The following is a 24000-nucleotide window of genomic DNA, read 5'->3' as shown; positions in this document are numbered from 1 at the left end:
ATGCATGAGGAGGTTGAAAACATGCATGTTAATATCATTCTCTCTGTCGCCTAGGGAACCGCCCCTTTGCTTGATTGCGCCACGCAATCATGCTTGACAAGTGAAGCACACGCAATCTGCGCGCAATCTTGACAACAAACATGGAATGCCGAAAACGCCCAAACATAAAGAACTTAGTGAACAGTTACACAGTCGGCGTCGATACTTGCGCAATGCGTCACTCTTCATCAGAGCAGGAAGGGATCACGATATGAGATGTTAAGTCAAGAGGGGGGAGGGGGGTTTCCTCCTGATATGTCAGGGCCGTAGAAGGGGGTGGGGCACTGGGGGCACGTCCCCCCCCCTCCCCAATATTTTCAAAAATCATAAGAAAATGACCTGTAGGGGCGTGGGTGTGCCCCCCATTGTTTTCTTGATGTTTCTGAATCATGCCCCCAATAATTCGAGGCTTGCTCGGCTATGTATGTCAACACTGTCAGAGGTGGAGGAGGGTCGGGGTTGAGTCAAGGGAGCTGCACAAAGTATCGCTCTAATACAGACTTCCTGTCAACACTCTCTGAAAGTTTCACCTCTCCAGGGAGGAGGGGGGTGGGGATGGAGTAATGTTTCACCCCGGTCATGTCACCTCTCCAAGGAGGGCTGGAGTCAAAGTTTCGCCCTGACCATGTCAATTATGCTAGGGGGGGATTTCGAGGTGGGAGAGGGGGAATGAAGGGGGACTTATAAAATTGCGTCCTTCAGGGTCATAGTTTAGAATTTTTTAACTTTCTTTAGTAGATACCTGGGCGAAATGCGCATGCGCTTTAGGAGTAGGGGGGCTTGTAAGTACAAGTCATTTTACTGATTTATTACGCTTTTGTAGCGATTAGATCTTAAATTCCATTTTAAAAAAATTGCTGTTCAGTGGGAAAGTGAGGTTTCACAGATAACCCCAGAAACTTTTACCACAGGCCTCCCATTTTAAAGGATTAAATTACGGATCACGTGGTTGTCGTTCGATCCATATCCGCTGACCAACCAAACATTTTGGTACAATTCGTGTCCTCCTTCTCCCTCTACAAAAATCGCACAGCACAAAATATAATTTTTATCAAAATGCCAGGCAGGAGAGTGTACGTGATCGGTGTAGGGATGACTAAGGTCAGTAGTATTTACTCGTTACGGTTTTATTTTCTGTATTTGAGGTAATCATAGCTGTCAACCCAACTTGGCTAGGGATCTTGTGAAATCGGGTGGAATACAGTAAATATGCGAAACAAACCCAAGAGAGCCGATGCGGGTGAATACAGAGAATGTATGAACATTCTCACAAAAATAAGGCTAGTGATGAAGTCCAAAATCTTGTGACACCCGCCTAATTCGTGCTTTTTTCCTCACATATTTACTGTATTTCACCCCATTTCACAAGATTTCTGTCCAAGTTGGGCTGACAGCTTTGTAAGTCTAGATGCTGGGTCACCCCGGGTATACAGCCCTGTGGTGTGAATTGTTTTGTTGTGTTTTTCAGTTTGAAAAGCCAGGAAGGAGAGAAGATTTTGACTATCCCGACATGGCTAAAGAAGCAGGTACTTAGATACCGAAGGATTTTTTACAGGCGGGTGTTAAGGAGTCAAATGCCCAGAATAGAAGTTTAAATATATATATGCTGGAGACACTGCAAGTCAGGTAGATTGAGATAACTAAGAAAAAACAGGAAATTACAAAATCAAATCAACACAAAGCAGAGTGGCTTTGCTGGTATTACCAGCGTTATTCCTTCGGAGGAACTCTCAGCCCCTCCTTCTCCTTCACAACTGTGCATACAAACATATTGTTGAAATCAAGAAATAAAATGCTCTTTAATCCAATTAGTGAATTTGACTGGTGCCGCTGGTTTAGTTGTTGACACAATGAGCATTTATGATGAGACTCCCAGGCTATTTTATCACTCCAAGCATTCCTATCCCTCCCCCCCCCCCCCCCCCTTACCAACTTACCACTCTGATGTCTGACCAAGCCATGCATCCCTAGGGATCTAGAACTCTGCTGATGTTTTATGGTGATTTTGTTTTCAGCTACAAAGGCTTTGAATGATGCAAGGGTAGACTTCACTGAGGTCCAACAAGCTGTTGTTGGTTATTGTTACGGTGAGAGTGATTGCTGCCAAACTTCAACATACTTGTGTTTCAAAAATACCAAAAAATTATTTTTATTTGGCATGGAACACATCTCCTCTGTGCCTATCTAGATGTTGCCTCCCTTATTTGTCTTGTATATCTCCTGACTTTGCAGGCCTGTAACAAGGGGGGTCAAAAGAACCCCCCCTAGACTGAAATGTCCGCTCTAATGTAAAATCAAAGGGCTCTGTGAGCCACTCGTGAATGCAAATTTGTTTTTCTAGTTATTTTCTTGTGTGCATAAAACATATACAGGATGAATTTTGAACAAAGGATGAACACATCCAAGATGCTGGGAGTTCTTAACAATGTCCTTTCTTTTCGATGTGATGAAACACCAAGAACAGTTTGATTATTTATTATTATCATAAAAAGTAAAAAAAAATTTTTTTATAAAATAAGACGTCACAAGTAGAGATCGAACCTCCGGTCTCTGACGTCTTAGACAAGCGACAGAACCACTATATTACCAAGCATTGCCGAAGTAACCTTTGAGTAAAATTAGTTTTTACCCTAATTGGTATCTCACCGTTCGAACTGCTTTTGCTAGCATGTCAAACAGAAAGTTAAACAGAAGTTAAATACCCAACATAATTAATTAAGCTACAGTCATTTTAACCATGTCAACACTCTAGAAATTCGCAAAATCGTTATTGATCGTTTCTTGATGGATAAGCGTGTTTGAACGAGTTTTGTTTGATATTTAGCACTTAAATTATAAAACAAAAATATGGAAAAAACAACTTATCAAAGTCCATACTATTCTTGACCTGCAAACAGAGGCTTTCTTTTAATAACCCTGCAAAGAAAGGCCCTGTAACAGAGGCTTTTCTCTTGTGTTTCTCTGACTTTAAAAGTCGCAGCTTTGGCGACAAACAAATAACGCGGAAAACCCAGAGACGCGAATCTTCAAGTACTAGAAGAAGGAGAAGTAAAAGCTTTGCTAGCATTTTACTTGTTTTGTAAACTAACAACTTGAATTGTACTGAACCGTAGAAGATCGATTGACATCAGTGGCGAAGACACATGCGCACGCTCAAACCACATCGAAGACTTTTCTGTAAAAACTAGCTTATGTAAAAACTAGCTTATATGCGGTCACAGGTCGATGACAAGGCTCTTTTATAGTACTAAGCTTCAACCGGAAGCTGGTCACCAGAAGTTTACAGGAAGATCTCCTGCGTATGGGCCTGCTTTGTATTTTGGAATTATGCATTTAAAAGCATGTTTTTTTGCATACAGATACCTAATATTCAGAAACTCGTGGCAGATAAAATCTTCAAACTACCACCTATCATATACCTTACACATTTCTCACTTCAAGATATCTTAGATAAACCCCTGGTGTAGAAAACAATGACTATATTCATGTTCTGTTTGTGACCCATGTTTACATGTTTTAAATAGTATCGAGTCCCTGGTCAAGGCATGTTGTTTTTACCTTTTGTTTTATTTGACTGAGTCTTTGTAAATCGTTTGTTTAACCATGCACTTCATAAAAATCAAGTTTAGTTTTTAATTGACGCAGCGCTGTCAGTAGTATTGTGTCGTGTTGTCATACACAGCACCCGCCAGTAGTAGTTTTTGTCTTCTTTCGTCGAAATGTCAATGTTAAGGTAAAGTAATTTGTAATTAGTGAATTTACCTTTATAGTGTAAGAAAATATATGCCTGTTCTTTTTTTGTTTCAGTACTCTAATTATAGTTGAAAAAGAAATATGCGTAACTTTATGGTTATATCATACTTAACAACAAGTAGAGGTTGCTGGCGAGTTTAAAAGATGTCTAGATCTAGCTTGAAAGAATTAAGAAGTTCTATGATGGCCTTTAAAGGGCACATAACAAGATGTATTAAGCAAGTTGAGTTATTATCTCAGATTGGTGGTTCCCTGACATTGGAGGTTCTCTGACAGAGATCCCATCTAGAGAAATAATGCGACCGGTACAAGGGCGAGTGCCTTGAGTATTACCAGGTGGCTCAGGGTTCTGGGAACGAGGCCAAGTTGCAGCAGAATATAACCACGTTATGGAAAAATCAAAGCATTGAACAAAAGATATGGGCTGCTGATGCAATGACCAAAGAACCACAGGATACCCAAGAAATGTCCGGTTACACAGGACCACAGGGTACCCAAGAGATTCCGCTTACACCATACCGCAGGATACCCAAGAGATGTCTGGTTAAACAGGACCACAGGATACCCAAGAGATGTCCGGTTACACAGGACGACAGGATACCCAAGAGATGTCCGGTTACACAGCACCACATGATACCCAAGAGATGTCCGTTTACACAGGATACCCAAGAGATGTCCGGTTACACAGGACGACAGGATACCCAAGAGATGTCTGGTTACACAGGTCGACAGGATACCCAAGAGATGTCCGGTTACACAGGACCACAGGATACCCAAGAGATGTCCGGTTACACAGGTTGACAGGATACCCAAGAGATGTCCGGTTACACAGGATGACAGGATACCCAAGAGATGTCCGGTTACACAGGACCACAGGATACCCAAGAGATGTCGTGTTACACAGGACCACAGGATACCCAAGAGATGCCCGGTTACACAGGACGACAGGATACCCAAGAGATGTCCGCTAACACAGGACGGCAGGATACCTAAGAGATGTCCGGTTACACAGCACCACAGGATACCCAAGAGATGTCCGTTTACACAGGACGACAGGATACCCAAGAGATGTCCGGTTACACAGGATGACAGGATACCCAAGAGATGTCTAGTTACACAGGACCACAGGATACCCAAGAGATGTCCGGTTACACAAGACCACAGGATACCCAAGAGATGTCCGGTTACACAGGACCACAGGATACCCAAGAGATATCCAGTTACACAGGACGACAGGTTACCCAAGAGATGTCCGGTTACACAGGACGACAAGATACCCAAGTGATGTCTAGTTACATGGAACCACAGGATACCCAAGAGATGTCCGGTTACACAGGATACCCAAGAGATGTCCGGTTACACAGGATACCCAAGAGATGTCCAGTTACACAGGATACACAAAAGATGTCCGGTTACACAGGACCACAGGATACCCAAGAGATGTCCAGTTACACAGGACCACAGGATACCCAAGAGATGTCTAGTTACATGGGACCACAAGATACCCAAGAGATGTCCGGTTACACAGGTCGACAGGATACCCAAGAGATGTCCGGTTACACAGGACCACAGGATACCCAAGAGATGTCTAGTTACATGGGACCACAGGATACCCAAGAGATGTCCGGTTACCCAGGACCACAGGATACCCAAGAGATGTAGGGTCAGACAGGACCACAGGAATTCCAGCAGAGGTCAGAATCTTTGAGGTCTTCAAAGTCGTCCAGTTACAAACACAGATGGAGGCGAAAAGCAGAGATGAAGGCAAAAAGCAGAGCAGAAGATGGAGTTCGCACTGAATGAAGATCGTTTGCAAGCAAGACAGGCAAGGCTCAAAATTCAGAGGAGCGCCATTAAATGCGGAATAAGCAGAAATGCAGGCCATGCTAGCACAAGGTTCCTGAATCTCGATCCAAGTTATTGCAAGTTTACAGAAGTAATTAATAGGCTTGATATGCCCATGAGGGAATTTGTTTATTGCAATGGGAACCATTGCTTATCGCCCAGGGAACGAATAATTTACTCAATTTGTAATTCTACTGGGTAGTCAAGTTGTGGATAACAAAATACTGTAATGACAGAGGTCGAAGATCTTGAATGATAGACCACCAAGTCGTGTAAGTGACAACCCCAACGACCTGGAACCCTGACTCCCGACAAGTTGCTCTTGGTTTATCAAACGCCTGTTATGCCTGTTGATCCCTCTTCTGCTCCCTGCGACGTGTGCAACATCTTCTGGAGGTATTGGCTGCGCAAGTATCTGTCTGCATTACAAGAGTACCAGAAGAGTGCTTTGACCATGCCCAACCTAGTTACTGGAGACCTTGTTCTTTTTGTGTATGAGTCGTCAGTGGCCCCTTGAGTTGGTGAAAGAGACCTTCCTCTATGTTAAGTGACAGTGAAGACGAGCGCAGTTGTGTTCAAAAGAGATGTCAGGGTGTTCTGGAAAGCAGTGACATTCGTAGAACATTGTTTCTTTTATGGTAAAAAAGACTCTTGTAGATACAGAGAACATGTTTCATTCATGTTCTGTTTGTATGTCATTTTTCGCTATTGTCAAAGACATGTTTTAAATAGTATCAAGTCTGTTGTTTTTACCTTTTGTTTTATTGTAGGGAGTCTATGTAAATTGTTTGTATAACACCGTATTTCATAAAAATGTTTAGTTTTCAATCGTACACAGCGCCGCCAGTAGTTTTTGTTTCGAAATGTCACCGTTAAGGTAAAGTATATTGTAATCAGTGAATTTGCCTTTTACCTTGACAGTGTAATGTAATATATGTCTTTATTATATAGCAACAACCACTTCTGGTGGAATGGCGCACACTGATTGGCTGTTGAGCGGTCCGGATCTTCCTGTAATGACCGCGGTTGTTACAAATAATTTTCCGGAGCGACGACGACTCTCTTGAGAAAATCAACAACAAAAAGCTTGTTTTTTACAATGTTATAGCAAATTGTTGCCAGTTTTCTGCAAGGATGAGTATCAATATTTATATTCAGACAGTGAGTTTTATTACATACTTAAGCTTACTTATCTTATAATTTTTTTCCTCAATATAATTTCCAACTCCGTTTACCTTTCTTCTAAACAGTTGCTTCTGAGAGTTTCGCTGATGTTCGTGAAGATTTTGTTTGCAATGACCATGATCATTATGGCGGGAAATTGTCATAACACAGGGAGTTTGAAAACGATTTACCGTAAAGAGAACTAATCTTTTCATGTGAAGGTCGGTAAAATCGGCGTAAAAAGCAATTTTCGATGGTCATTTTACAAATCGGCTCGTTATTTCGAGCTTTGGCATGGCTCCAGAAAGGGTTCCTTCTTCTACTTAAGCAGCCTAAGTTTTCCTTCTTGTACAAATATTTTTAAAATCCATATAATAAATAACTTATTAACCTCGCTTGCTCGGTAATGCTTGCTCGTAATGAGAAGTACATAATGAGGCCTGCGGCCTTCGTCTGTACAAGAAGCCTGTGAGCTGACATTTTTTAGTACAGACCTTGCGCTCGGTTGATAAGTAGTATGTATTTTGTTTCAGTACCGTAATAAAGTTAATTAAGAAATATGCGTAACTTTACAATACCTGGGTTGATATCACTGTTGTGTTTGTCTACCAGAAAGGGACTAACAAGCCCCCTCCCCTTTCCCCCAGGGCTCTGCCTCTCACCCCAGGGTTATGTCTGTTTCATCCATCTGTAAATATCTATTTCATTATTTGATTTGTGATATATTGCACAGGTGACACAACATGTGGCCAAAGGTGTGTCTATCAACTAGGCATGACTGGTATTCCAATATACAATGTAAGTAGAATATGTATCCATAGTGTTAGCGCTTTATAAATAAATGTATTATTATTTTTATTAAGTATTGCAAATTTATATTCTAAAAGGTACTGTGGGGGACACAGCGTTTATGACATGAGACATGCACGGCCTTATACTTGCAGGAAATAGTGCCAATAGAATATGTTCATTTGAAACCAGAACAGAATGAAGTGTTAAGAAACTGCAAATGTTGTTCATGTTATGTCAGTAACCATACCCCTACCCAACCCCCTGGCTCAAGTCCTGAATTATCCTTATCTTATCCTGAATAGGCTGATCCCATGAATTAATGCTGGTAGGATTTTAAGCCTGTCTTGTATACTTTAATGTACTTTGATTTGTAGAAAGGAATGGATAATATTCTTATAGGCAATAGTTAGACTCAAATACTATTAATTTCAGGTGAACAATGCATGTGCGACAGGATCTAGTGCATTGGCCCTTGGCAAGCAACTTATTGAAGGAGGTAAGAAGTAATCTTTTAATTTTTAAGGTAGCCCTGTTAGCAGGAAAAGCTCTTTTTATAACCACCTTGGCAAGCAGCCAGCTCTAGTTCAGTGGAGGCAGAGCTGGCCTAAACGTGAAAGGGCTAAAAAAAATTCAGAGAAAACCAATTAAAGCTCTAAAAATTCAATGCTTTAACAATATTACAGATTTATTAGTTTTTTATTTAAAGTTGAACTGTGTTTTTCAGGTGTTAGTGACTGTGTTCTTGCTCTTGGATTTGAGAAGATGGAGAAAGGTTCTTTAAAGGGTGGAAAGGTCAGCCATTTTATTTTCAAATGACAAGAAATGGATTGTTGTTGATGTTGTATTTGCCTTATCATCCCATTCATGCTTAATATAGTTTTCTGACCGCACAAACCCGATGGACAAACATCTGGAGACAATGATGAACAATTATGAACTTGCAGCTGCTCCCATCACCCCCCAGATGTTTGGCAATGCTGGCAAAGAGCACATGCAGAAATATGGTGAGAAGTATAATAGTAGAAGGAATTTTATAAATGAAACAGTGTCTGTATGCCCTTACAGCTACAGTGTATTGTGTTTTTAAGATATGATACACTAGATATACCCTTTAGCTGTTTAGAAGTCTTGGGCATGGGGTCAGGGGGCCTGCACATGGTAACCATGGCGACCAGGTCGCAGTCCCTTACAATAATACTGTTACTTAGTGAAATCCTGATATGTAATTACCATGGGTGTGGGAATTACCCCGTCTTCGCCTGGCAAATTACTGAAAACTGGTCCTTGATCATGCAGAAGTGGAAGCGGCAACAAGGCAAACCTGCTCCTCAATGATATCGTTGAAAATCATGCAATTCTAAACCTTGCCTGAATGAGTTATACAGTTTAAGCTCTCGTAAGCGACCACCTTGGGAACTGAAAATTGTGGTCGTTAACGGAGCTGGTCTCTTACGAGAGCTTGCTCTCATAAGGGACCACTGGGCGCCAAAAACTTGAACAATAAGTGTTGGTCGCTTACGGGAGCTTAATTAAAATGAAATCTAAAAGTTATCGTGATAATAACGAAGCTGCAATATTTTGGTTTAATGCTTGATTTGAAAACTAGGTATTTGACTTATCATGAGAGTGAGTTGTTTTATTTAATAGCAATTAATTATACGCAGTATAAGTAGCTCGTTATGATCGTATATATTGACGACTATTCTTCATGACAATATTTTATGCGTCTACGACTATCTTTTAAATCGTGGAGCTCGAAAGGGACTAAAGATTCCTTGCATTTATACATTTTCTGGAGACAAAGAAATTATTTAATGGTTGCCTACTAGAAAGGCAACTTTTGTGAAACATTACAACATTTCCGCTTTATATGTGATTTCAACATGAATTGGATATGATGTTTATCAGGTGTTAACTAATGTTGTTAAGCCAAAAATCATTGTGGTCGCTTACGAGAGCTTGAAAATAAAAGAAAATCTCAGTTGGTGGTTTGAAATTGTGGTCGCTTACGAGAGCTTAGAATTACAGAGTTTGTGTGACAATTCAATCGGTGATTCGTGATCGTGGTCTTAATCGGAGCTGGTCGCTTACGAAAGCGTTCGCTCAGAGAGCTTCGACTGTATTTAACCTCGTTTTATTTCTCTAATATAGGGACAAAACCTGAACATTTTGCGAAGATAGCTTACAAAAACCATCTACATTCAGTAAATAATGCGTAAGTTCTCTTATAACTATTTTCTTGTTTCATGCTTAGAGTAAATTTGTGTGCTTTGTCTGTAAGTATGACGTTGTGGTAATGAAGCATAATTGTATTGTGGGCTCTTTTGTGTTGCAGAAATTCTCAATTTCAAACTTTTTACACACTGGATCAGATAAAGAATTCCCCTATGATCTATGATCCCCTGACCAAGCTACAGTGCTGGTAAGACAATTCAGCCATTGTTTGTTTGCAAAATTATGCCAATCAGTTCTTAGTTGCTATAGCTTGCGTAACCAAGTTTGCTAATCCGTTCTTAGTTGCCATAGCTTGTTTGCAAAAGTATGCCAATCAGCTTTTAGTTGCCTTAGCTTGCTAAAAGAACTATGCCAATCAGTTATTGGTTGCCAGAGCTTGCTTACAGAAGTTTGCCGATCAGATCTTAGTTGTCATAGCTTGCTATCAGAAGTTTGCCAATCAGTTCTCAGTTGCCATAGCTTGCTTACAGAAGTTTCCCAATCACTTCTTAGTTGCCATAGCTTTCTTTACATAAGTTTGCCGATCAGATCTTAGTTGCCATAACTTGCTATCAGAAGTTTGCCAATCAGTTCCCAGTTGCCATAGCTTGCTAACAGAAGTTTGCCAATCAGTTCTTATTTGCCATAGCTTGCTTACAGAAGTTTGCCAATCAGTTCTTAGTTTCTATAGCTTGCTTACAGAAGTTTGCCAATCGGTTCTTAGTTGCCATAGCTTGCTTTCAGAAGTTTGCCAATCAGTTCTTAGTTGCCATAGCTTGCTTACAGAAGTTTGCCAATCTGTTCTTAGTTGCCATAGCTTGCTTACAGAAGTTTGCCAATCTGTTCTTAGTTTCTATAGCTTGCTAACAGAACTTTGCCAATCAGTTCTTAGTTGCCATAGCTTACTTACAGAAGTTTGCCAATCTGTTCTTAGTTGCCATAGCTTGCTTACAGAAGTTTGCCAATCTGTTCTTAGTTGCTATAGCTTGCTTACAGAAGTTTGCCAATCTGTTCTTAGTTGCCATAGCTTGCTTACAGAAGTTTGCCAATCAGTTCTTAGTTGCTATAGCTTTCTTACAGAAGTTTGCCAATCAGTTCTTAGTTGCCATAGCTTGCTTACAGAAGTTTGCCAATCTGTTCTTAGTTGCTATAGCTTGCTTACAGAAGTTTGCCAATCTGTTCTTAGTTGCTATAGCTTGCTTACAGAAGTTTGCCAATCAGTTCTTAGTTGCCATAGCTTGCTTACAGAAGTTTGCCAATCAGTTCGTAGTTGCCATAGCTTGCTTGTCATAGCTTTAGTTGTAATCTGATTATTAGTGTCCAAACAAAAATTCGTTTTTCTTATATGCCTTGGCAATCATTATTTCTTAACAATCATCTGTTAGTATTATAACCATCTTATTTTTAGGAATTATATATCCAGGGGCAAAGGGGGGGGGGGGGTGTTTGACCCAAAAAATATTATACCTTTGTAACGATTTTGAAATGAACAGACACACTAAAACAATACAAAAATAGATCCGCTACTGCTATCGTGACTTTTTTGTTAGCATTATCATGCTCTTAAGTCAAAACAGATTTTTTTCAAGAGACCCTGTTCAGAGCTGAATAAAACTGATGTTTTATTCTTTGTTTTTTAGCCCAACTTCTGATGGCAGTGCTGCTGCTGTTCTTGCAAGTGAGGAATTCGTTAGAAAACACAAACTTGAGAATCAGGCAGTGGAGATAGTAGGCCTGGAAATGGCGACAGACCTCACAAGTACCTTTGATGAGGGCAACTGTATCAAATTGGTAAGCTTAATTGAAGGCATGCGTTAATATTATTGTACTGATAGGAAATTTCACCATCAATAATTCACTTATCTCTAATTTACGTCTAAGTGGGGGCAGAGGGACAGAGGAACTTGACGTATGTTTTCTTGTAATCTAAGTTCTGACATAAGACCTGTAAAATCCTCCTGCTCAGTTCAATGACCAGGCGCCATCTTGTATTTTGAGCCACGCAGAATTCCTGCGTGATCTGTGTTATTTTTTCAAAGTCATTAAGGAAGTCTACGGTCCTTACTGACAATGTTATCACAATTAACCGTGGGCGCATCATGGCTGTATCCTCTACTTTAAACCCCTGCCCTAATTATATTCAAACATCCCTCTTTAGGGTCTTATTTCAACCGTTTCAACCTGAGTCTGTTAAATTTCTCTATCTCTTGACAATTTTAAAGCATAAAAAACTATACTTTAACAAACTGCACTCTGACTTTGATTGGATCATTAATCTTTCCTAACTGAGTAAGAGCTGCTTAGTCATACTATATATAGTTTACTTTCATCGCTATTATTATTGTAAATCATGGTTCCTGTATCTTTAGTGCAGAGGATATAAAGTAAGGTGTTTTGATTTAAAAAAATATTTTCTGCATTTTCAATGTGTTTGCTATTTTTCAATGACATTTTATGTTGATTTTAGGTTGGTTATGATATGACAAAAACAGCTGCTAAGCGCTTATTTGATAAAACAGGTGAGCTCAATTACGCTATGAAAAGAATATACTTACTCACCTTTGATAGAAACCACTCATCTTCCTCTCAATTGATTTTCAGGCTTATCCCCAAAGGATGTTGACGTAGTTGAACTGCATGATTGCTTCTCCACGAATGAATTACTTACATACGAAGCATTAGGACTTTGTGATGAGGGTAAGACATGAATTACTTACATTCAAAGTATAAGGACGTTTTGATGAGCATAAGGCATGAATTATATATGAAGCATTAGGAATGTGACTAGCGTAAGGCAGGAATTACTTACATATGAAGCATTAGGACTTTGTGATGGGGGTAAGAGATCAATTTCTTACATACATACAAAGCATTAGGACTTTGTGATGAGCGTAAGGCATAAATTACTTACATATGAAGCATTAGGACTTTGTGATGAGCGTAAGGCATGACTTACTTACATACGAAGCATTAGGACTTTGTGATGAGGGTAAGACATTAATTACTTACATATGTATTTCTGTCCAAAATAACAAGGTGTCTGTGATAGTGGGATGTCCATAAAGCAAGAAATGACTATATATTAAAGAAGGCCAATTACGCAACCATTTTGTTCTCCCGCACAATCCCGACTCATTCAAAGAATCCATTTCCACTGCTAATTCTAGCAAGTGACTGAGATACTTTAAATGTAATATGGTTAATGAGGTATAACACTTTTCATGTGTGGTTATTTTGACGTTTTTTTTGCTAATAAACCGTAATTTTTTTATTGTCAACAAAAAATAAAGGAGTGGTTGGGCGACCTTCCCAAGGAAAAAAGATATGTTTTTGGTAGTTTTGCTGTAGACCCTAACGTTTCAGATAATTTCCATGACATGTCTCTACACAGGTAAAGCTGGTGAGATGGTAGACAGAGGCGATAACACGTATGGTGGAAAGTATGTTGTGAATCCCAGTGGGGGCTTGATATCAAAAGGCCATCCGCTCGGCGCTACAGGTGAAAACGCACACATCTATGGTGGCCCAGTGTTATAAAAGTAAAACCAATCACAATACTGGAAATCAACTAAAAAAATTATATTTGCCATAGCTTGCTTACAGAACTTTGCCAATCAGTTCATTTACGACCGTTCATAGAGAGAACATAAGGAGTTGTTACTTTATGCAAGTATTCTTCCATAAAAATGTTATAAATTCAATCCAACATTATGTAGTACTTGTAGCTGTCTACTATTCACATGTTTAAGCGATTAGAGCGCATTTGGGTCCGATAGAGGGAATTCTAAATTTCTCCAAACAGCGCAAAAGCGGCACATGCAGATTTGAGGTTTTCGAGACTCAACTCGTCGTACTCCAAGTCTACAAACTTTCTAGGCTCGACTGGCCTGTAAGTCTGCTTGTTGTCTGGCTTTTCAAAGAAAAAAAAATAAATAAAATATGAATATTAAATAAAGGAATAAGGATTTTAATTTGTTTGATTTTATTTTTTATAGGTGTTTTCCAGTGTTGTGATTTTTTTTTACTATTATAACACTGGGCAACCATACACATCCATTACCTTGTCAGAATTCTGCAATGGCTTCATACTATGAATTCTGCCCATGTACATTATAGCTCGCTAATTCAGTCATTTAAACCATTTAAAATACCATGCATCCAACATGCATGATGCGTGGTTTCGTAGGCCACAAAACCCAATGAAAATGCGATAGTCATATATCAGTAGTGAATTGAATCCGCTTGAAGCAGGTGAATTTTAATCCACCCTATCATTTGCCCAAAGAGTATTCTGTTATAGCTAAGTAACAGTTTCATTGTGTCTCCAAAGGCTTGGCCCAATGTACAGAGCTGACCTTGCAGTTGAGAGGAGCGTGTGGCAAGCGGCAAGTTCCAGGGGCCAAGCTCGCCTTACAGCACAACCTAGGGCTGGGCGGGGCAGTTATTGTTGCACTCTACCGCATGGGATTTCCTAAGTCAAGGTACGCATTTTGGTACAAGGCACACAGTGTTTTGGGGGAAATCTGTCACACATTTGGTAATAACTAGTTAAGTGTGGCCTGTGTTAGATTTCAGCCAAGACAAGCATACACGGCTGCCACAGCAACCGGCAAAGATGGTTTCAAGTCTGCGGCTGTGTTTGATGAGATTGAAAAACAGATTAAAAAGGTACCAGAAATAAAGAACACTATTTATGCCAATTATGTTGAACATGACAGATTTATTTACACGAACCAAGCACGTACCACGCGGGGTTTGTGCGACCCCGCCCTCCCCATTGTCCTTCAAAAATTGTGTCTTTTTTTATGGACCGCGAACCCCACTTTCCTCCCATAGGCTTCCAACCATAACAATGCTCCATATTATACTCCATAATTTTTGATAGACCGTTATTTAAAGCCGCATTATAACTAGTTTACTTCCGGTCGATTGCGTAACAATCTCCGATGATTTTTGACGGAAAACGCGAAAAATATCTCAAAATTGTAAAAGCAGTGTGTCAATTGGATTTCTTGATGATTCACTCATTTTCACTTGTTGTTACTCTTATGGTGAAAGCCAGGAATGGAGGACATTTGGGTAGTACTATATATTCCCCTAGCATCAGCCACAAACAATACCTAGACCTTAGAGCTATGAGAGAGAGAAGCCAGCCCTTGAGAGCATGCAGCTCTGTTGGTAAAAAAGTGTATTTATGCGAGATGGGGGATGGGTTGCTCAACTCCTTTCTTATTAAAATTTTCTGCATACTCAATTGTAGTAGAAATCCAGGAATTTAGTGGTTACGCAATCAGTGGAATTTGTAGGGGACCTTTGGTGCAACCCTTTGCAGAAATACCAGTGGAAACAGAAGAGTTATAGGGGTTTTATATTCATATTTTTGAGCGCCTGAAACAGGTGTAGTCTAGGGGTGTGCTTGCGCACTCCTCAGCCGTAAAAAAGTGGATCGCTTATTGAGGGATAACCAAGTACTTTCCTTTATCCATATTAAATCCATGAATGCACTCCCTCTCAGCAAATCCTGAGGACGCGGCTGGTCTCAAAGAGTGAGACTGAAGGGAGACTTACCTTATTCCTCTCATGACTCTTGTTCCAGGATGGTGCTAAGTTTGTGAAGAAGGTGAAGGGCGTGTACTGTTTCAAGATCCAGGGAGGGCCCGGTGGCAAGGAGGGGGTGTGGGTTGTTGATGTCAAGAGTGGTAATGGATCCGTCAAGTTTGGAGCAAATGGTGGGTTCTTTACTGTTCTGACAAACCTGGAGTCTTACAAAGTGAAATTTTGATAAATTGACATTGAGAAAATACACACATCTCTAGAAAAAGGCGCTTTGTAGTGCCTTTACCTTTCACCACTGAGTTCCGGGTTAAATCACGGTTGCAACATGAGTTGAGTTTGTTGGTTTTCCGATGGTTTTTATTTCTTCTTTTACTCTTGCAGACAAAGCAGACTGTACTATCACTATGAAGGACAACGACTTTATTCAGCTTATGGCGGGAAAACTGAACCCACAGACAGTGAGTACCACCAGCTACATGCGAACATCATCATCACATTATCATGATCATCAACATCGTAATCCTCATCAACATCATAACAATCATCATGATCATCAACATCATTATCACATCATTATAATCATCAACATTGTCAATATCATTGACATCAACATCATCATGATCATCATTATTATTAATCATCGCATCATTATCACAAAATCATCATCAATATCACAATCGTGATCACTGTCACAATCATCAACATCATCATTGTCGTCATCATCATCACATTCATTTTCACCAACAAAATGGTCATGTCATCAACATCATGTTTTCATTATCATCGTCATCATCCTCGCCAAAGCCAAATGTCGTAATTATAGCCATCACCAACATCGTTTTACTGACAACCATTACAGTTTTAATACTACTCGGATGATCATCATTGTCTTCATCACAAAATTATGTACTTCTAACATCATTCACGTCCTCTTTTGTAGGCATTCTTCAAAGGTCAACTGAAAATTAAAGGCAACCTTGCATTGGCCATGAAACTCAAGGAGTTCCAGCCAAAAGCAGAAAAATCAAAGTTATGAAGAAGCTTCCACAATTTTACCCAATACTCTCAAGGACTTCTCCTGGTCACCGTAATACTACACCAAACAAACGAACTACAGAAAAGTGATTGGCATTTTTATTGGTTTCCCTGTGTTCGAAGATGAACCTTGATTAATTGAGGGGTCAGGGGCGAGCACATCCACAGAAAGGATTTTCTGTGACGTCACCTCGATAACCTACCACAGGGGGCCCGATCAGAACTCCTGGAAGTGAGATAATCATCAGGTCGTGGTTCTGCCATGGTTCCAAGCACCCCCTAGTTGCCACTTATAGCAGTGTGGTGTTGGATTCTTTTCCTGGGAACGGAATTCCCGTCTCTTTTTGTGCCGCATATATAAAAGAATAACCCCAAATTGAGCCGACATGCTTCCATGAGAAGCAAGTGATGGTCACGTGATGATCATGTGATGGCCAGGGGAAGGACACTTCATCATAAGATGCCATTTAATCTTTTTGCGTACTTTATTTTACATTTTACTCTATTTCACCCCCTGGGTTTCTCCATCCAGACAGTTTTATGTCTATACAATAAATCATATTAACGAATGGAGGAGTTGAGTATTTTTAAACATTGCTACGGTTGTCTTTAATGTCACCTCGTCTTCACTATATTGCTCTATTCATTTTTAAGATTAAAGCCTCCATGGTTTATTGTTATGTAGTCTATTTTCTTGTAATTCAACTTCAAATTAACCAAATTTATATTGAAAAATGTTGATATGTTGAGCTATCAAATGTTCATGGCTGTCTTGAGGTTCATGACGACGCGTCTTAGTATGACGATGTTGATTCTCATCAGTACCACAAAGAAGGCACACACCCTTACTTGCAGAGTACGCACTCTGGTTATCACGTGACCTTTTGTCCACCTTTTATATTTGCCTATTATTTGATGTCTTTATTTATGGCGTACATGGCTTCCTCCATCTTTTCGTTGCGATTTTTTTAACTTTAACTTGATAACCTTCAGCTATACACCACATCAGGTAATTCAAACATCAAACTTACTACATATTATAGAAGTTAAGCAGAACAAGCAAACACAACCATTTTTCTGAAATCCAACTTCACTTTTAGCTGCTGAACAAGCGGACATTACCATCCATTACACTTGTTTGACTTGATTTTGTTATACTTCCTTATTTGGAAATGGTAACACACTTATGCGTAAAGCATCGGGAGGGACTTCATTCCCGAACACTGGCTCCGAAAACTCGAATGTCCCATGACGCCTAGCGAGAACTTGGCGGTACTCTCGGGTCGCACTCGGCGATGATTCGGGAATCTGTCGTAGCCTTTGGTAACGATTAATGCGGCGTCTGGTCTGATTTCGACACGTCATCGTGATGGCAATGAGTGAGAGAAAACTGGTCAGGGCGAAACACGCGGCCAGGAGAACTAGGAATTTCTTAGGGTACGTCACACGGGTAGTGTATTCCTCCGTCTTCTCGCGCCTGCACTCACCCTTTCGGCAGTCCAGCGAACATCTCTTAGCCGCGCATGCGATGGTGCACTGCCCAGAGAGACACCGCTGAGAGCAGAAGCCCACACTGCGGTCACACTCCATTTTGCATCCATGACAACTTTGAATGCAGTTTTCAGTAGAGCAAGTAAGCGTGTTGCAAGGATGTCTCCCGCAAAGTTGCGTGCAACCTGTGTATATTGCGTCTCGGTTGCGCCCCGTGCACTCACACTTTGTTCCGTTGCACTGCTGAATGCATTTATCGCCATTAATCGCGCTGCACCGACTCGATGACGTCACAGCTTTGATGGCCAATAGGAAAACAGCGATAAAGAGGGAGTGAACAGTCATCCTGAAAAGTGAAAATTGTCTTCATCTTCTGTATATTTTACAAAAAAAAAAAAGAATTTAACAATACACCCGTTTTTGCATAAGAACGTCCAGCCTGAGATTTCACCAAATTTTAAGAACATGCCGAGGCTCAGATAGCAGCAAAATATTGCTTTTTTTAGTCCTGATGCGTTCTAAAATGCAGAATCAAATTATGCGCATAAGAACCATTATTTATATTACTATTGATCATTTGTGTAATTCTCTTCCTGAAAATTCATTGGGTATTATATTTTTATATATACTAAAAGTTAAGAACACCGTTCCAAAAATAAGAACGCTACAGCCTTAACTGAAAATTAGACGTCCTTATTAAAATAAAAGCGCGTATTAAAAAGTCACTAGAAGGATTGAGAAATAGCATGTTTAGCACTTACTAGGTAATATTAGACAATTTTAGAACGCAAAATAGATTAAGAATTTGACACCGACTGTTTGTGTAACTTTTATTGAGCTCAAACACTCGCTCAGAACTCTTCAAGTCCACAGCAGTCAACAGAACTACTTTAGGACATAGCAAACACTCGCTCAAGCTTATAGATATTCTAGATAGACACAACACATAGAACTATTTATAAGGACATATCTCCTCCAGGTGAAATGAAAAACAGAAAACTATTCTCACAGGAACAACGTTAAGACACTTGATTTTGCTTAGAAAAATATTCAATACAGAAGACAGATGCAATGTGTTTTCAAAGACTTTTGAAGACTAAACAGTAGTTTGCATGGATGGTTGAATATAAGTCAGTTCCAAAGTTAGTCAAATATCACACCTTCTTTATCTAAAGCCCCTAAAGCAGATTTATTTTCCGAGAACGCCAAATGATAACCGCAAAAACGTAATAGGATTTTTCTTATGATCTTTGATCGTTTCGAGACCTCGTTCTCATCTGCGTGAGTGATGAAACTAAGCATGAAAGTGGTTGTAGGTATGTGGGCATGCATGCAGGACCTTGATTGAGTTATCTAGGTAAAAAAATACTGAAAAAACAATACATGAGTGGTGGCTACCGTTATCCGACAAAAAAAAATAGGCAATTGTAATCCCATAGACCATACAAAACGTCTGAGTGATTAGCTTTGAAAAGAGCAAAGGGCGCGTCTTCATCTCATAAGAACTTAGCGCGAATTAGGTATTTCGGCTGTCTCAATCGTATCCTCCCGCACAGGGAGCTCACCTCTACGGTTTAAATAAAGTTAGAATTTTTTTCAGCTTTGCTTTGTTGTTGATTTAGTGCGTGTGTGCATTTGTATCTCTTGTCTACTTTTTCGGCGCTCGGTTCTTTCTGGCGCTCTCTCATTGGTTAGCGGTCTAACGGCCGTCTCGTCTGTGAAATGGCTTCCATGTCAAGACATACCTAGTAAAAAGAGACAAGGGATGAAACTCTTTTTACCCGCCCTAGAAAACACGCCAGAAAAATATATTTAGCTCGAATTCATCGGCCCAAAATTCGTACAGCTATAGAAGAAAGATGTATTTTTAAGCTAGTGATGTTAAAAAATTAATAAACATGTTCTCATGTCCACAATAGTGCATCTCGCAAAACTTTTATTCTCTGGCTATATTCTGCCGTTTCATCCGAGGCAGAGGTGGACGGAAGTAGATGCATCAAAGCACCTTTTATTTCCGTTTGCATACTAATAAGCGAATCGCGCCAGCCCATGCTTGTTTCGCTCGCACTGAGACACGCGGGAAAAACTCTTCAAAGAAAAATATCTAAGTCTTACACTTCTCTTTGTTTCTACAAGTTATCTTTTATTTGAATTTTATCTTTGGAATATATTTTGTGACTATTTTTTAAATTATTCCTGTGCCTATGGCCTGAATCCTTGAGTATGAGGAAAATGCTAAGAAATAATATTATCAACAATCAAAACTGTTATTTATCAGCTGAAGATGACGAATGCCGAAGCCATTTTCAAAGATTTTGCCGTTGCGTTTTGGTGACGTCACTCTTTAAAACCACTTTCGCCCATTTCACTTCCGTCCACCTCTGCTCAAGACGCTAACGGCAGAAACTTTAGCAAGAGTTTCATCCCTTGTCTCTTTTTACTAGGTATGTCGTGACACGGAAGCCATTTCGCAGTCGAGACGGCCGTTAGACCGCTAACCAATGAGAGAGCGCCAGAAAGCACCGGGCGCCGAAAAAGTAGACAAGAGATACAAACGAACACACGCACTAAATCAACAACAACGCAAAGCTAAAAAAAAATACTAACTTTATTCAAACCATAGAGGTGAGCTCCCTGTGCCTCCCGGCAATATTGCCATACCAAGAGTACATCATACTCTCATGGCAATACTTATCTTTTTTTTCCAAAACTAGTGCTATTATATGATATCCACCTTATACACAAGAACCGCAAAATTCCAGTTACACAGGAGAAACCTGTGATAGATAAGATCGTGATTGGGGTGACTACAAAACGAAGACCTAAAACCTAAAACCTGTGACCCCAAAAGCTACGACCCCAAAAGCAACGACCCCAAAAGCTACGACCCCCAAAATTTTGCCGTTATTAGCCTACCTTGTTTCCCAAAATAGCTACACAGCGTGGAAGTTTCATGTGAAATCAGTGATCCTTATGAGATAATAAGCTTATTCAATTTTTTTTTAATTGGGAAATAGTGAACTACTTGTGTTTCCAGGTGGTCGTTTCTTAAAACGCCAATAAACTCAGAAACCCGGAATGTCACCCGTTACATTTTTTCGGGTGTTTCTTCCAAAATCTTAATTGCCTGCTAACTTTATACGGGAAATCGCTTCATGTTCTAGTTGTGTCGAGTTGTAGAAAGTTTTCATCACAGAGAAAAACATTCTACTGCCCGGAAAAAGTGGGCCAATCAAGGCTTACATCATTTTATCGGATTTCCTTCCAACCAATCAGGTTTCATCTCTGTCAAATGATTTGACATTGAGCTGTCACAGTGCGCCTAAAAATATAAACAGCTTTGCGAAATTATTAGAAGTTTTTCTAATGAGACTTTATTTACTTGGGCCAATCAAGGCTTACATCATTTTCTCGGATTTTCTTCCAACCAATCAGGTTTCATCTCTGTCAAATGATTTGACATTGAGCTGTCACAGTGCGCCTAAAAATATAAACAGCTTTGCGAAATTATTAGAAGTTTTTCTAATGAGACTTTATTTACTTGTTCTTTGTCTTTTTTTCGAAAAATGTCGATGCCACAGCCATTTTGGGGGTGCAAGTTGTCTACAGACATCGACAAAACTAGGATTTCAATAACTATTTAGCCAATCTATTCATAAATTTGGAATTTGTAATTTACTTGTCGGGATCCCGTATCGGCATGCTACGCTAAAGCTTTGTTTTGATTAACACATTGACCCCTCAAACGGCCTGACCGGCTTTGGGAAGTACCCACAACCCAAAAAATTCATAAATGCAAAATAAACACAACAAGATGAAGATACTCAGGCATCAGTCTAAAGGATAAATGGTCTTGCAGATATGCATCCAACCAAGGTGTTGGCATCTACTCTTAAGCCAAATAATAGCACAGGTTCTTTGACAAATTTCAAATCGAACAAGGAAAGAAAAGCAGAATCACCCCTCTCAATAAAACGCTCAAAATACAACACAAGGGAGAGAGATCAGCAAACACAGCTCAAGACACAAATAGATACCTTTATTCTGATCCTCCAGGTTCATTTCCATGGCCTCAAAACACAATCTCCACTCCTTGAAGGCTTGTAAAACCATGAAGATGCCTTTACGGATTGAAAAGCATTCTGGGAGATCCAGGGAAAAATTCACGAGGGGAGGGCTAGTCAACCCAAAGTCAGATGGTTTTTTATAAGTCTTTTCACCCCGAAGCCAAACAAATCAATTCCAGGTCATACAGACCCAGAATAGCAGTGTAAACAATTTTGCAATCAATTTGGTTTCAGAAAAGACAGCATTTAGTAGAGCTGTGGTGATTCATTAGAAAATTATTTTCTCATCCAGGCAAAGCCAAACAAGAAAAAATCATCATGAATCCACCTTTGCTTGCAAATATCAATAAGCAAAGCACTCAATTATGCCCCAAAAGACTTCATGATGTCCTGAGACACTCTCCTAATATGCTCATAGCTGTATTTTTGATGAAAAATACAAGCAACCATCAACTTGTGCTGGCTTCAGCACAACGACGAGGGATTAAAAGTGGGGACCGCAAAGCACTCTTGGAAAGCTTGGATACCGCTGACTAGGTGCAGCTGTGTTTGACTTTGACAGGCTGTATAAAACTCAGAATAGGGGGGGAGGTATCTGTTTTCAGTCTGTTTTTTGTAAATTCAGCTCAAAAATAGCCAGGAGTCAATGGGTTAACACTCTTCCTCGCCAGGGAGTTCGAAAACTTTTCTGGATGCATTTTTCTAAATTACCAATAATTGCCGGGTCTGTTAGGTTACCGGGAGAGTTTTTGGGATAATTTTTCGGCCAAAGGAGCGTGTCTCCTTTGAGTCCTCCAAATGAGTGCAACTACAATTTTTAATGGGACAAATAAACGACGATTAAAAATAGTTCATTGGCGCGCACATGAGAATATTTCCTCCATGAAAAGCACAACAAAATCCGCTGAATTGCCTCATAGGGATCACTGATTCCATATGAAACTTTCGCGCTGTGTAACCATTTGGGAAACAAGGAAGACTAAATAATAACGGAAATCTTTGGGGGATCGTAGCTTTTGGGGTCACAGGTTTTATGTCACCCATCGTGATTGCGCCATCCAACGTCTTCCCAACCAAAAAATACAATGAGCAAGCATAAATATGATGTTGACGACTGGCAACGAAAACCCGGAATGGCTTGGTTTTTAAGCTAAATACACACACGAGTCACGTCTGTACCCCATGTGACTGGTTGTGTTTGTTCTACGTGTGTTTAGGGTGTACTTGGCTTAAAATAAATCTCTATTTTAAACAGAGTTTCTTAATGACAAAAGCATACATTACCTCGACACAAAGGCGAAGCAAGGGAAACTCTGAAAATGGTGAAAATGCGGCGAAATCTCCGTTGAATTCAAGAAACAGTTGTTCTACAAGAACTAACGCTAGTAAATAAGGATAGTAAATCTATTCATGAATAACTAATCATTTCCCAGAAACACTGAAACGTTAAAGATCTCTAGTCAATATCTAAGCCAATAAGAAGCGGGCTTCGGCCTTTTGAATGAAAAAAAGAGGCGAATAATGTCTGCTGTTATATTTTGACCACTAGTGGATTCTCTTCTTTAAATAACATGTATAAATAACTTGTAAAACTTTGTTTTCAGCAGCATTTTCTATTCTGCGTGTGTATGTAAGAAATATATCCGCGCAAATGCTAGAGTGAGTATTTTGTGGTGTACGGCGCATTCTAATATTTTCACGCAATCTGAATCTTCGCGTGACATTCTACTTCCTTGTGCGTGACAACGGCATACCTGTGAGTACTGTCTTGTTGGTTGTATCGTCTGTTTGGATGCCAAATGGATTCTATGGAATGTGCTTGTGCCTGGCGCTTTACATTGATAGGAAAGTGCGATAAGGAAACTGGGATAGAGGATAGAAAGATTGCCAACAACAAGTTTTTTTGCCGACCCCTGCCCCCCCCCCCCCCCCCCCCCCCCCCCACCCCGCATCTCACTAGTAAATATTTCAAATCGAATAAATCCTAGTTCTACATCTATACTACAAGTAAGAGCACTACTCGGTAATCCTGCAACCCAAACAC

At 39.9% G+C, this 24000-nt stretch overlaps 2 protein-coding genes and 1 long non-coding RNA gene across 3 annotated transcripts; 1 reads left to right on the top strand and 2 right to left on the bottom strand.

Annotated features, from left to right (window-relative positions):
* Positions 1–989: 989 nt before the first annotated feature.
* Positions 990–16967, top strand: LOC5512272 (sterol carrier protein 2). Its single transcript, XM_001632572.3, has 18 exons — positions 990–1140; positions 1508–1565; positions 2055–2126; positions 7535–7599; positions 8026–8089; positions 8318–8385; positions 8471–8597; positions 9745–9808; positions 9929–10015; positions 11448–11598; positions 12275–12326; positions 12409–12504; positions 13199–13306; positions 14138–14288; positions 14376–14475; positions 15404–15536; positions 15745–15821; positions 16304–16967. The coding sequence occupies exons 1-18, from the start codon at positions 1096–1098 to the stop codon at positions 16397–16399; spliced, it is 1614 nt and encodes a 537-aa protein (XP_001632622.1). The 5' UTR covers positions 990–1095; the 3' UTR covers positions 16400–16967.
* On the bottom strand, positions 16852–23735 carry LOC116618230. Its single transcript, XM_032381712.2, has 2 exons — positions 23711–23735; positions 16852–18235 (listed from the first exon to the last, which is right to left on the bottom strand). The coding sequence occupies exon 2, from the start codon at positions 18232–18234 to the stop codon at positions 17551–17553; it is 684 nt and encodes a 227-aa protein (XP_032237603.2). The 5' UTR covers position 18235; positions 23711–23735; the 3' UTR covers positions 16852–17550.
* LOC125561272 lies at positions 18506–23704 on the bottom strand. Its single transcript, XR_007307304.1, has 2 exons — positions 23241–23704; positions 18506–19634 (listed from the first exon to the last, which is right to left on the bottom strand). It is a non-coding gene; the product is annotated as an uncharacterized LOC125561272 (long non-coding RNA).
* Positions 23736–24000: the final 265 nt, after the last annotated feature.

The sequence above is a fragment of the Nematostella vectensis genome, chromosome 1 (assembly GCF_932526225.1).
Source record: "Nematostella vectensis chromosome 1, jaNemVect1.1, whole genome shotgun sequence".
NCBI lineage: Eukaryota > Metazoa > Cnidaria > Anthozoa > Actiniaria > Edwardsiidae > Nematostella > Nematostella vectensis.
The sequence above is the reverse complement of the archived record's forward strand: the minus strand, read 5'-3'. Positions and strand labels throughout refer to the sequence as shown.